Genomic DNA, 12,310 nt, shown 5'->3' with positions numbered 1-12,310 from the left:
ATAAGTTTTTCGTAACACCCATACACCACACCTCCCCAGTTAGATCTTTTCCTCTGGGCCCCCACAGCTCCCTCTGGTCCATTCTGTCACAGCACTTATCACAATACACAGCTACCATTGATTTCTGTTTTTGTCACACGAGTTCCAGCAACTTTACAGCATTGACCATGTCTGATTCATCTTGTTAGCCCCATCCTCTAATCTAGGGGACAGCATATATTAGGAGTCTATAAATATTTCCTAACTGAATGAACAAACACAGAACAAACACAAAAACATGTTAGTGACATGTTTTTCAGAACACACAATATAACTAATAGACATGCCTAATGTCCAAGGAAAAGCATGACTTTGCAGTCTTAGGTTCCTCACCCCAAATTGCAACATGATTATTTTTCCCCAGAATTATTTTATAGTCTTAGAGCCATAATCCTCAATGTCTACAGAAAAGACCCAAAGAGCTGCTTTTCCTCCTAGAGGACTTAAAGGTTACCTTCCAGTTATTGCCATCAAGATAAACAGCTCTGCAATTAAAATAAAAAATTTGTTGCTTTGAGCTTTTTCATGCTTTGGTGGTTATTGGCTCAGGATTGAGTCCCAGGAGTGGGATAACTAGGACAAAGGAAATTAACATTTTTATTGCTCTTGTTTCGTATTGCCAAAGCACTGCCCAGTAAGAGTTCATGTCCATTTACACTGAAGACCAATTTGAAACCCAGCCCCGAGGAAATCCAGATCTTGCCTGTCTCCATTGCTGGTTTTAATTTCCCCATTCTGCAGTTGCTTGTTAATATTAGTTCTGACCTTTGGTGCAAGGGGAACACATGGTTGGCCTGAAGAGTAAAGGCTCCGGATGGCTCACGAACTTCTTTGATAACTAACAGCTGATATTTCAACAGAGGGCACACATGCCGCTCTTACCCAGGGTACTTTCCTAGCCTTTCCAAGGAAACAACCAATGCCTCCAGGCTCTCTCTTTGATGCCACTCATGGACTTGCTTTGAGGGTCTAAATGCAAGAAAGCTGTGTGTTGGATAATTAGCGATGGAAGAAAAAACCTCTAGGAGAACAGGTAGGTGAGACAGAAGGAAAAATAGATGGGGTTACACAAACCCAAATCCATTCTTCAGGCTCTCTGGAAAGTTTTCTTTACATAGGGATTGTTTGAAGTGTGGATCAAAGGGTATGGGAGAGTTGGAGAAAAGAGGATATCTATGTCTAATTATGTATGTATGTATGTATGTATCTATCTATCTATTTGTCATCCATTCCCACCTGTCTTTGTGGGACGCTGTCATAAAGATGCAGTTCCCTAACACCTTGAAAAGTCTCTCTAACTTTGTCTATTCCAGTTTTGAGTGAACTGGATGGTAGGAATTATATCTCTTACCTCCCCAATGGTGTATAAAGTAAGTCTGGTTTGCGGTGGCACTTTGAACAAGCTTTTCACCTTTTCTGAGCTTCAGTAACCTCCTTACTATAATGGAAGTTGAAGTCCTTAGCCTACTTCCTTCAGAGGGCTGTCTCAAGGTGAAGAGGAGTGGGAGAACAGGAACTGAATTTCTGGAGATGTTTCAGGACTTCCATGCTTTGAGATTAGTGATCCTGCTTTTTTTCTCTAGCCTCCACAGGCAATACCACCACAGCCATACAGCTGCTCTTCTCCCTGAGTGACTATAGTCTGTGGAGAGTCACTCCTAGGACTACGATGCAGTGAGCCTTGGGCCCTAGGCATGGGGCTGAATATAGTGGGGGGGATAGTGGGCCAGGGAAGTGGCTAAGAAGGAAGTGTTACCTAGGCTGTTGCCACAGAAGGTCTGATACTCACATATAAACACCTAAACTGTAAGCATGTAGCCAATCTCCCCTCTACACCCTTACTGCCCATAAATGCATTCATACTCACATACTCCCAAGCATTACTAATAAGGAGATCCCATTTTGTGATTTTGTAACCCATCAGTATGGTCTTCTTTTTTTAAAATTTTTTTTAACATTTATTTATTTTTGAGAGACAGAGCGAGACAGAGCATGAGTGGGGGAAGGGCAGAGAGAGGTGAGTACACAGAATCCAAAGCAGGATCCAGGCTCTGAGCTGTCAGCACAGAGCCCGATGCGGGGCTCGAACCCACGAACCATGAGATCATGACCTGAGCCGAAGTCGGATGCTCAACTGACTGAGCCACCCAGGCGCCCCCCATCAATATGGTCTTAATACTGCTTTTAATGGGATTCTCCCACATACCCCATACTTTGGGAGGATAGTCAGGATAGGTGGGCCTCAGGAAGTCACACTATGTAATTTTTCTTCCTACAGTTAACCTCATTTTAGAATTTGTGACTCAGATCTGGGTCTTGTGTAAGTCTCTGATAGTGAACTCTTTTTTTTGAAACCAGTTAACTGGACCTTTTTAGGGAAGGCTTTCATTCTTTTGTTTATTCTATTCTGCCCCATTCAAGGTTGAGAAACTTTCTAGATTCCACCTTCTACTTTTAGACCTAGTTTGCCCCCCCCCCCAGTTCCCTGCATAGCTCTAAGTTATAACATTTACCTTTCTGAATGGGGGATTATTCATCTACATGGTCATCTCATCTAGGGCAGAGAGATATAGATTGCACAAATACTCACTGAGCAAGTGTCTTCTCTTTACCAGGACCTGAGCTGGACACTGGAAACACTGATCACAGATAACTGAGGTCTAGTCCCCATCCTCAAGTAACTCACAGTCTAGTAGGGAAGTATACAAACAAACACTGGTGGATACTTGCTCAGATAGATGGAAGCATACAGACAATACGAGAACCAAAGATAATGACTGTCCCAGTGTACAGGGAAAGTTTCCCAGAGGAGACAAACATTGAACCAGGTCTTGAAGAATGAGTCAGATTTAATTGAGAATGGAAGGAAAGATAAGGCATTTCAGGCTGAGCAAAGGCCCAGAGGTTAAAAAAAAAAAAAAAAGAGGCATATGCTATGTTTGGGGAATCAGTGAGTCAGCCCGTGTAGTTTAAGCATGAGGGTCTAAAGAGACACATGGCTACAGAAATAGGTTGAACTTGATTGAGAAGAGCCATTCTAAAACTTTTCCATAAAGCTTGTTTAGTTCTCCTGCTTCTAGTATCAAAATTGGTAACAGTGGTAAACAACAACAACAAAAACCCAAACAACACACATACAACCACAAAAACAAAACAAAACAACAACAACAACAACAAAACCAACCAGCTAGCTAGTTCCAGTTCCAGGTAATTTTCACTTGGGTTTTCAAGCCTGGAATCCAGGTTTACCCTGTCAGACCTTGCCAATAGCCTGTTTGCTTCCTATCTCAGATTTCCTGCTGCTAAAATTATCTTTCTGCCTCTTGGCAAGTTTGTGAGGACAAAATTGTAAACATAGAAGGGGGTTCATGTGACTGGCTCAATTACTTTGGACAAGTTATTTCCCCTCTCTAGACCTCAATTTCCCTGTGAGACTAGTGAGAATATTTATAAGGCACAACTAGGATATGGAATATGTTGTTGCTTTGTGCTCCATGGAAACATACATGTGAAAGGTTATTGTTAAGATTATTAGCATTGCAAATAAAAATGAGATATTACCTTACACCTGTCACAATGGCTAAAATCAAAAACACAAGAAATAACAAGTGTTGGCAAGCATGTGGGAAAAAAAAGGAACCCTGATACACTGCTGGTGGGAATGTAAATTGATGGAACCACTGTGGAAAACATTATAGAAGTTCCTCAAAAAATTAAAAATAGAAATACCATATGATCCAGCAATTCCACTACTGGGTATTTACCCAAAGAAAATGAAAACACTAATTCAAAAATATATATACACTCCTATGTTTATTGCAGCCTTATTTACAATAGCTAAGATATGGAATCACCCCAAATGTCCATTGGTAGATGAATGGATAAAGAATATATGGCATATATATACACAATGGAATATTACTCAGGCATAAAAAGAATAAAATCTTGCCATTTGCAACAACATGGATGGACTTAGAGAATAATAATGTAAGTGAAATAAGTCAGAGAAAGACAAATATCATATGATTTCACTCATGTGGAATTTAAGAAGCAAACAAACAAGAAAAAAAGACAAAAACAGACTCTTAAATACATATAAACTGGTGGCTGCCAGAGGTGAGGTAGATGAGGGGAGGGATAGAATAAATAAAAAAGATTAAGAGTACACTTATCTAGATGATCACTGAGAAATGTATAGAATTGTTGAATTATTATATTTCACACCTGAAACTAATATAACACTGTATGCTAATTATACTTCAATAAAAAAATCTAACACAAAATATAGTATGTGTAATATTGCACTGTCAGAAAAAGAAAAAACCCAACTCAGTAGCAAGCAAAGCCAATGCTGAGGGGAAAAAAAAAGATTAGCATTAGCAGAGTGATACCAGTTAGGAGACTTATTAGGATTAAGAGAGTTGTATCTCTTCCAAAGTCTATTTCTGAGACTCTCAAGGTTCTGAGATCATCTGGAAGACCACCTTCTTAAATCAAGCTAAATTGATTAATTAACAACAACAAAAAAGCCCTGGACTGGGAAAAATCAGGTCCCCAGTGTCTTACTCCTGACTTGGTCACTTGTTTGCTACAGGACCAAAAAAGTAAAAGTGAATTTATCTAATTGATTAGCAGGAGCTCTTTATTTATTATAAATGTTAACCCCTTGTTGTAAGTTCCCCTTACTGTTTCTTATATGCTCAGCATTATGTTAGAAGTTGCAGATTAGCTAAAGAGGTGATTGATCATTTACTACATAAAGAGAATGGGTGTTAAGTAGTGTATTTTGAGCATTTCTAGGTTGCTTTATGTGTATTAACATGTTGAATCTTCAACAACCCTAAGCGGGTAGATACTCTTATCAGATTAAAGAAAAAAAATGAGGCACTGAGAAGTTAAGTCTTCTGCCCAGGATCTCATAGCAGAAGGAAGAGGTGGGATTCCACTCAAGTAGTATGGCTCCACAGCCCATTGCTCTTAACCACTGTGATTCACTGCCTCAATAGATTCATTTAGATGAGCAGGCTTTGAAATGTATTAAAGGTTTGGAATGATTTATACACAACCGGAGGGAATCTAACCTCTGAATAGACCAGGACGCTGAGAATAAATTTTTAAGGAACTTCTTAAAAGGCAAAGTGGAGCTGAGAGCATTGAAGGAAAGTGATTAGAGATTTCTATCCCCAAAAGCTTGCTCCTGTGTAGCCCAGTTCAGTGGAAGAAAGTTGAGTTTCCTTGTAGCCAATCACTGGAGATTCATCAGGGGGTGGGAAGGTTGCAAAAGAATGAAGTAAGAGTACACTTGGACATCTTCCAGGTAAGCTGTGTCATTACATGAGTTCTACACATGAAAACCTCAAAACAACCCGGCGTGGAGGGGGGGTGGCTAGGTAGAGCACACACATCTGAGTGGGATGGTTCTGGCCTATGGACTTGTCCTACTTTGAGGTCATTGCTCCCTGATCCCCACACTCAGCCTGCTTCAGCCTTCACCCTAAGCCTCCACCATCTTCACAGCTTGGCTTGAAGAGCTGTAGTCAGGTTCTGGATCAAATCATGATGCCTTTCTCCCTGGGGTTCCTAATGGCAGCTGGAAGCCATGTGGTGCTTACCATTTCTCCCCCCAAAAATGGCTGCATTCACTCCTCTTCCAAACGTTTACTCTAATTTGTTTAGCCTTGGTTGGGGAGAACATAAAGATGACCAGATTGTGTCCATCTCTCCAAGTATGCTCCCTAAGCAGAACATTTTAGAAGGGAGAGGCCCTGTGGTGGGAAAGGCAGCAGAATTCAGGGGAAGACAATGGTTGCAATAACATTTGGGGGTGGGGAAAAGCAGGGAGACAATGAACCTTCCACTTCCAGTTTGGGTTTTTGATTGCTAGCTCAAAATATTGCAGTTTTCAGTAGGGATTTTTTTGTTTGCACTTGAGAACCTTGAATTTGTGATGTGGATCTCTAGAGGTTTCTGGGTTAGAATTTAACATTCTACTTGGGTGCATTTTTATTTCAAAGCTGTGAAAGCTGCTGAGACATGTCTCCATCACCTTTACTTTTTCCACCCCACACAGGATGTAAGCACATGATCTTTGGTCTTTTATTTGCATACTCTACTAGTCCTGTCTTCATTGGAGGGAAGTAACTGGCCAGACCTAGGCTATCTTGCTGGCTACCTTCCTTGCTGGGCTCCAATTTATCTCCTAGGTACACAGCCCTTGGAGTTCAGAGGCCTCTGCTGACCTCTGCCCAACCTCTCTCTCTCTCTCTCTCTCTCTCTCTCTCTCTCTCTCTCTGTCACTCTGCGCCCAAGCCCCCACTGGTACATACAGGCACAGAGGCAGGCAAGTCAGGCAAGGACTAGGAAAGAGGAGAGGGGGCTGGATACAGGCTGCCAGAGGGCTCAGAAGCCCAGTGCACCTCCCTGTCCCAACTCTGTCCACCTGCTGCTGTGGCCACAGCAACAGAAGAGATAGCTAGTAAGGCAGGAGTGAGGCCCAGTACCTTGTGGACAGTGGTGTCATTAGCTGTGATGCCTAAGATGTCTCGAGAGATGGAAGAGCTCACCCAAACCAGGTTGCAGAAGATCTGGATTCCACATAGCAATGGCAGCAGCGGGCTACAACGGAGGAGAGGCTGTAAGTGTGATTTGCTTCCATGGGTCTCAAGGTGGTGGTGGTAGAGGGGGTATATAAGAGCAAAGGACATGCTCCCCATCTACCCCCAACCCAACCTGAAAGTGGGACTAGACAAGCAGCTGAATTAAATAGCTGAAAAATAACAAAAGGCTAATGGCAGAAAAGATAGAAAAAGAAAGAGAGAAAGACAAAAAGAGAGAGATGAAGGACAGAGAAAGAATGCAGATTAGGTAAAGACCATCTTAATCAGAGTGATTTTTGACGAGGCACTTTTTTCTTTCTTATCCAGAGCTTATTTCAAATGCTTATTGTTTGAAATTTCACATTTCTAATTTGGAACTGTTCAGTGCTGGCCTAGAATGTTTCATTTTGGTTATCTCAGTGAAGTGTCTGGAAATTGGTCTTGTCTGATAGTGCTTGGGTGAAATAAGGTGATGGTTCCTGGCATAATTTCTCAGGGAACAGGTGCTGGATACATAACAGTACCACGTCATTGGTCAGTTTGTCTCCTCCATTTTCTCAAGCCTCTTATGGTAAGTTTCTATCTGTCTGATGCCCTGGATGTCCTGTCTCCTGCATTGCCATCTTGGCATACATGGACACTTTTGCTGTTCTGGGAATTTGAGAGAGAAAACACTCAGCTTCTCAGGGACACCCTGCTGTGAAATATTCACTTGGAGAACTTAAAGAGCAGGGACAAAGGAGAATCAAACAAAACTTGTGTGTATATATATATATATATATATATACACAATATATACTATATATATATACACACAATATATATATACTATATATATACACAATATATGCTATACATATAAATATATATACTATATATAAATATATTTATATATTTATATATATAAATATATATATATATTTATATATATAAACTGTAGTATACCATTCCCCATAGATAACAGGGATGGTTGTGAACCAAGGTGCTTCCAGCCCAAGGATATGGCTTGAGGAGCCATGAGGTGGGCAGAGTTAAGACAGTTGTGCACCGTGGGACCCAGACCTCTTGAGAAACAGCTGACTAAGTTTCCTCTATACAAATGTTCGAGGATGTTCAGGCTCAGGGATATTGGGAAGAGATGTAGTTGCTTAGAGAATACAGGAAGATGTAGGATGTTAAAATATGGTATGTAGTATGTAAGATGAAGACGGAGGAAGAAGAGGAAGAGGCAGAAAAAAACCCAGCCTCCTGCTCTCTTTCCTTCTTCTATCCACCAGCAGTTTCACTCACTTATCTAGAGATCTAGGAGCCTGGATGAGACTGAGAATTATATCTCACTTCTGTCCAGTCAACCACTTTGATCCTTTCCAAGGGACAGTTGGGTCTAGCTGGCAAGCAGGCAAGCTAGTCTCTGCACACCTGGGTCCTACAGAGTTAGGCCTTTTATATTCCTGTGAACTCTTTCAGGTTGCAGAACTATTATACATAAATCACTTAATACAGTCGCTGTCATGTAGAGGGTACAAAACAAATGTGTGCTCACTTTAGTTCTGAGCCTCTATTTCCTCAACTGCAAAACAGGATTAATAACTACTCCCCACACCATGTTGTTGGGGTGATTCAGTGATTCAGAGGTTCTGGATCCAGACCGCCTATGTTTGAATCCCAGCTCGGCTACCTCCTGCCTCTGTGACTTCGGGCGAGTATCTTTACCTCCCTGTGCTTCCATTGTTCCATCTGTAAAAAGAAGTGACTAATAGTGTTGTTGTGAAGATTAGAGAGCTAAAGTATATGAAATGTTTAGAGAATTGTCTGGCTTAAAATAAGCGCTCAATGAATGTTAGGTATTATTTAAACAAGGTAGGTGTGTGACCTTTTTGCCCATCATATCTTCAGCATCAAGCTCAGAGCCTGGCACATAGCAGGTATTTAATGCTCTACTTCCACTCTACCACTTATCATAGGCAAGCATGGGCTCTGTTTGCACAAGACAGTCACTCATTAGTGATTGACTGACTTATGTCAGACCACAGATGCAATAAACTTAGTGTTTGCCAAATCCTGCCCTGGGCAATGTCTGCCTCACCTCCCTTGCTGGGGAGTCTATTTACCACTGAAAGACCTGAATCATCTTTTGCTTGGAGCATCCTCTCTAGAAGACCTACTTGGCCCCAAAGGCCCCAACTTGGCCTCGCCCCAGTGGGTGAGGAGATGGACACAATCAATGATGCTATTCTGAGAACTAAATTCTTTAACATGTGTAAAGTGCTTGAAAAGCTGTGTATGCTCATCTGCACTTGTTTCATCATTCAACATTATGTTTTGTGTGCCATCTATATTATTGTGCATGCAGTTACATTGTTTATTCTCCATGCTATGCAATACTACATTTTGTGAATATCTCATGGTTTGTTTACCCATCTAACTGTTTATGATCATTTAGGTAGTTTCTAGCTTTTGGTTATGAACAATAGTGCAATAAAAATTTTTGTCCACATAAATTTTGGAAGGAACTTTTCATTTTTTTTAATTTTAGAGAGAGAGAACATGCACGAGCAGGGGAGAGGGGCAGTGGGGGAGAGAGAGAGAGAGAGAGAGAGAGAGAGAGAGAGAGAAGCTTAAGCAGGTTTCATGCTCTCCCAGGACACCGGGATCATGACCCAAGCCGAAATCAAGAGTCAGACATTCAAATGACTGAGGCACCCAGGTGCCCCAGGAATCAGCTTTTTAAGTTATACACACACACACACACACACACACACACACAGAGGCAAACCTTTTGAGATTTTGATTGGAATTGCATTCAATGTGTAAATCGATTTAAGGAGAGTTAACATTTTTGTGACATGGAGTCTTCTGTAAACATAGTATGTCTCTCCATCTATTTAAACCCTTTCCATGTTATTCAAGTGAAGCTTTATAATTTGAAAGGACTTGCACATCATTATAAGTAATTCTTTTATTTCCTTTTTTTTAGAGTGAGAGAGAGTGCCTCTGTGCACGTGTGGGGGAGGGACAGAGGGAGAAGGAGAGAATCTTAAGCAGGTTCCATGCCCAGTGCAGAGCCCGACATGAGGCAGGATCTCTAGACCCCCGAGATGATGACCTGAGCCTAAATCAAGAGTCAGATGCTTAACTGACTGAGCCACCCAGATGCCCCAGAAATTCTTTTATTTCTTGCTGCTATTGTAAATAATACCTTTTTAGAAAAATATATTTTATAGCAATTTATTGCTAGTGTTTACAAGTATAATTATAGTTGTTTGTATATTGCATTTGTAACTAGAAAACCTGATAAACTTTCTTATTAATTTTGATAATTTATATGTAAATGACAGTTTTCTTTTTTCACCACCCATCTTTATATTTTTATATCTCCGTTTCTTATATTACTGGACTCCTAGGACCTCTCACCTCCAACACAAACACACCATTTTAAGTACAATGTTGAATAGAAATGTTAACAATGCGCATTGTTATGTTGATCCTAATTTTTAAAGGGAATGCTTTTAAAGTTTCACCATTGAATACATTTGCAGTAGTTTTTTGTAGATACCATTTAACAGGTTAAGGAAGTTCCAGTTCATTCTTAGTTTGTCAATAGGATTTTTTTTAATGAGTACTTTCATTAAATGTGTTTTCTGTATTCATTAAGATGACATGTTAATTTTCTATTTGAATTTGTTAATGTGAATTACATTAGAGATTTTTCTCATGTTGCACTCATCTCACAGTCTTAGGATAAATAAAAACTGCTGGATTTAGTTCATTAACATTATATTTAGGAATTTGGCATTTTGTTCATGAATGAGATTGGTTTGTAATTTTTCCATTCTCATGTTTCTGTTTGATTTTGGTGTCATAAAATGAAGTGGGAACGATTTCCTTTCATATTATTTTCTGACAGAGGTCATACAAGAAACTATATGTTTTTAAACATTTGGCACAACTTTCAGATAAAACCGTTTGAGACGCCTGTCTTCTTTGCAAGAAAAAATTTAACTGATACAATCTTTTAAATAGTTATAGAATTATTCCAGTTTGCTATTTCTAATTGTTAATATTGTTAAGTTATGGTTTTCTAGGAATTTTTCTATTTCATATCACTTTTCAAATTTATTTGCTTGAAGTTCTTATTTTTGGATTTTTAAAATCTCTGTTGCAGGGCGCCTGGGTGTCTCAGTTGGTTAGGCAACTGACTTCTGCTCAGGTCATGATCTCACGGTTCGTGAGTTCAAGCCCTGCATCAGGCTCTGTGCTGACAGCTCAGAGCCTGGAGCCTGCTTCAGATTCGGTGTCTCCCCTCTCTGCCCCTCCCCTGCTCATGCTCTGTGTCTCTCTGTCTCGCAATAATAAATAAACGTTAAAAAATGTTTTTTAAACATTAAAATCTCTGTTACATTTGCAATTATATCCTCTCTTTTGTTCTGATATTGTTTATTTGTACTTTCTCATTTTCCTCTTGATCAATATTGCCAAAAGTTTATCACTTCTATAAGTTTTTTTAAATAATCAAATTTTGGCTTTTTAATTTTCTGTTATGTCTTTGTTTTCTATTTAGTCATATAATTATACTATTTCTTTCAATTTCTTTTGATTTTTATAACGTCTGGAGTTGGATGCTCATCTCATATTTGAGTACCAGCACCTGATGTTATAAATGACCTAGTAAATAGGACTGATATTCCTCAGATGCACAATTGTATGGACATAAGGATTTTTAAAGTCTTTCCAGATTATTTGGTAAATAGACATTGCTCCTGGCTTTCTTAGTTTCCCCACCACTTACCTCATTGCCCTGGCCACCTCAGTCCCTTTCTCAGGACGGCTGGGACCTACTAATCACCATTTAACAACTAAAGGGTTAATGCCTGACACAGCAGGAGGCCTTCAGTAATTTGATGCCAGTCCTTGGGCCAGCTTCTGTTTTGACAGATCAGTGCCCCTGCCATTTCCAGTTTTCTTACATTCTTCTCAGAGAACAAACTTTTATGATTTCAATTCTTTGAAACATACTGAGATTTGCTTTTTGTACCAAAGAAGGTCATTTTTGGTAAACATTCCATAAGTGCTTGAAAAAAATATACATTTTAGTGTAGTATATCCTTCAATTAGTCATGTTTGTTAATCTGGTTCAAATGTTCTACATTCTTCTGGGTTTTTGTCTAATTGTTGATATGAAAAAAATTGTTGCTATCTCCTGGTAACTATGTCAATTTTGAATAATTGTAAATAAATTTGCAATTGTTATATCTTCCTGGTGAATTTAATATCTTATCAATGTGTAAGGAAATAATTTCTGGTTATTTAGTATCTTTGGCATTTTGCCCTACAAGCAAAATTTTTTCTGATATTAATACATTTAGTTTATTAGTTGCTTGGTATATCTTTTCTATACTTTCTAAAGATTGTTTTTGATAGAGATTTAATTCACATACCTTTTTAAAGTATACAACTTAGTGGTTTTTATCATATACACATGGTTGTATACTATTACCAGTAATTCCAGAACATTTTCATCACCCTCAAAAGAAACCTCATACCCTTTGGAGTCATTCCAGTTCCCCCTTCCCTTCAGCCCCTGGCTACCACTAATCTGTTTATTGTCTCTATAGATTTGCCTGTTCTGGACATTTCATATAAATTGAATCATACAATATGTGGCCTTTTCTACC

General features: G+C 39.4%; 1 protein-coding gene across 1 annotated transcript in view; it reads left to right on the top strand.

The window, feature by feature from the left end:
* The first annotated feature begins 6,224 nt into the window (after nt 1-6,224).
* PFKFB1 (6-phosphofructo-2-kinase/fructose-2,6-biphosphatase 1) overlaps nt 6,225-12,310 on the top strand; it is a 96,376-nt gene continuing 90,290 nt past the window's right edge. Inside the window, exon 1 of the mRNA XM_049643251.1 lies at nt 6,225-6,713. Coding sequence (XP_049499208.1) covers nt 6,568-6,713 — 146 coding nt within the window. The 5' untranslated portion in view covers nt 6,225-6,567. The remainder of the gene's footprint in view (nt 6,714-12,310) is intronic.

Source organism: Panthera uncia, chromosome X (genome assembly GCF_023721935.1).
Source record: "Panthera uncia isolate 11264 chromosome X, Puncia_PCG_1.0, whole genome shotgun sequence".
Classification (NCBI taxonomy): domain Eukaryota; kingdom Metazoa; phylum Chordata; class Mammalia; order Carnivora; family Felidae; genus Panthera; species Panthera uncia.
Note: the sequence above shows the minus strand (reverse complement) of the source record. Positions and strands in the feature narration are given on the sequence as shown.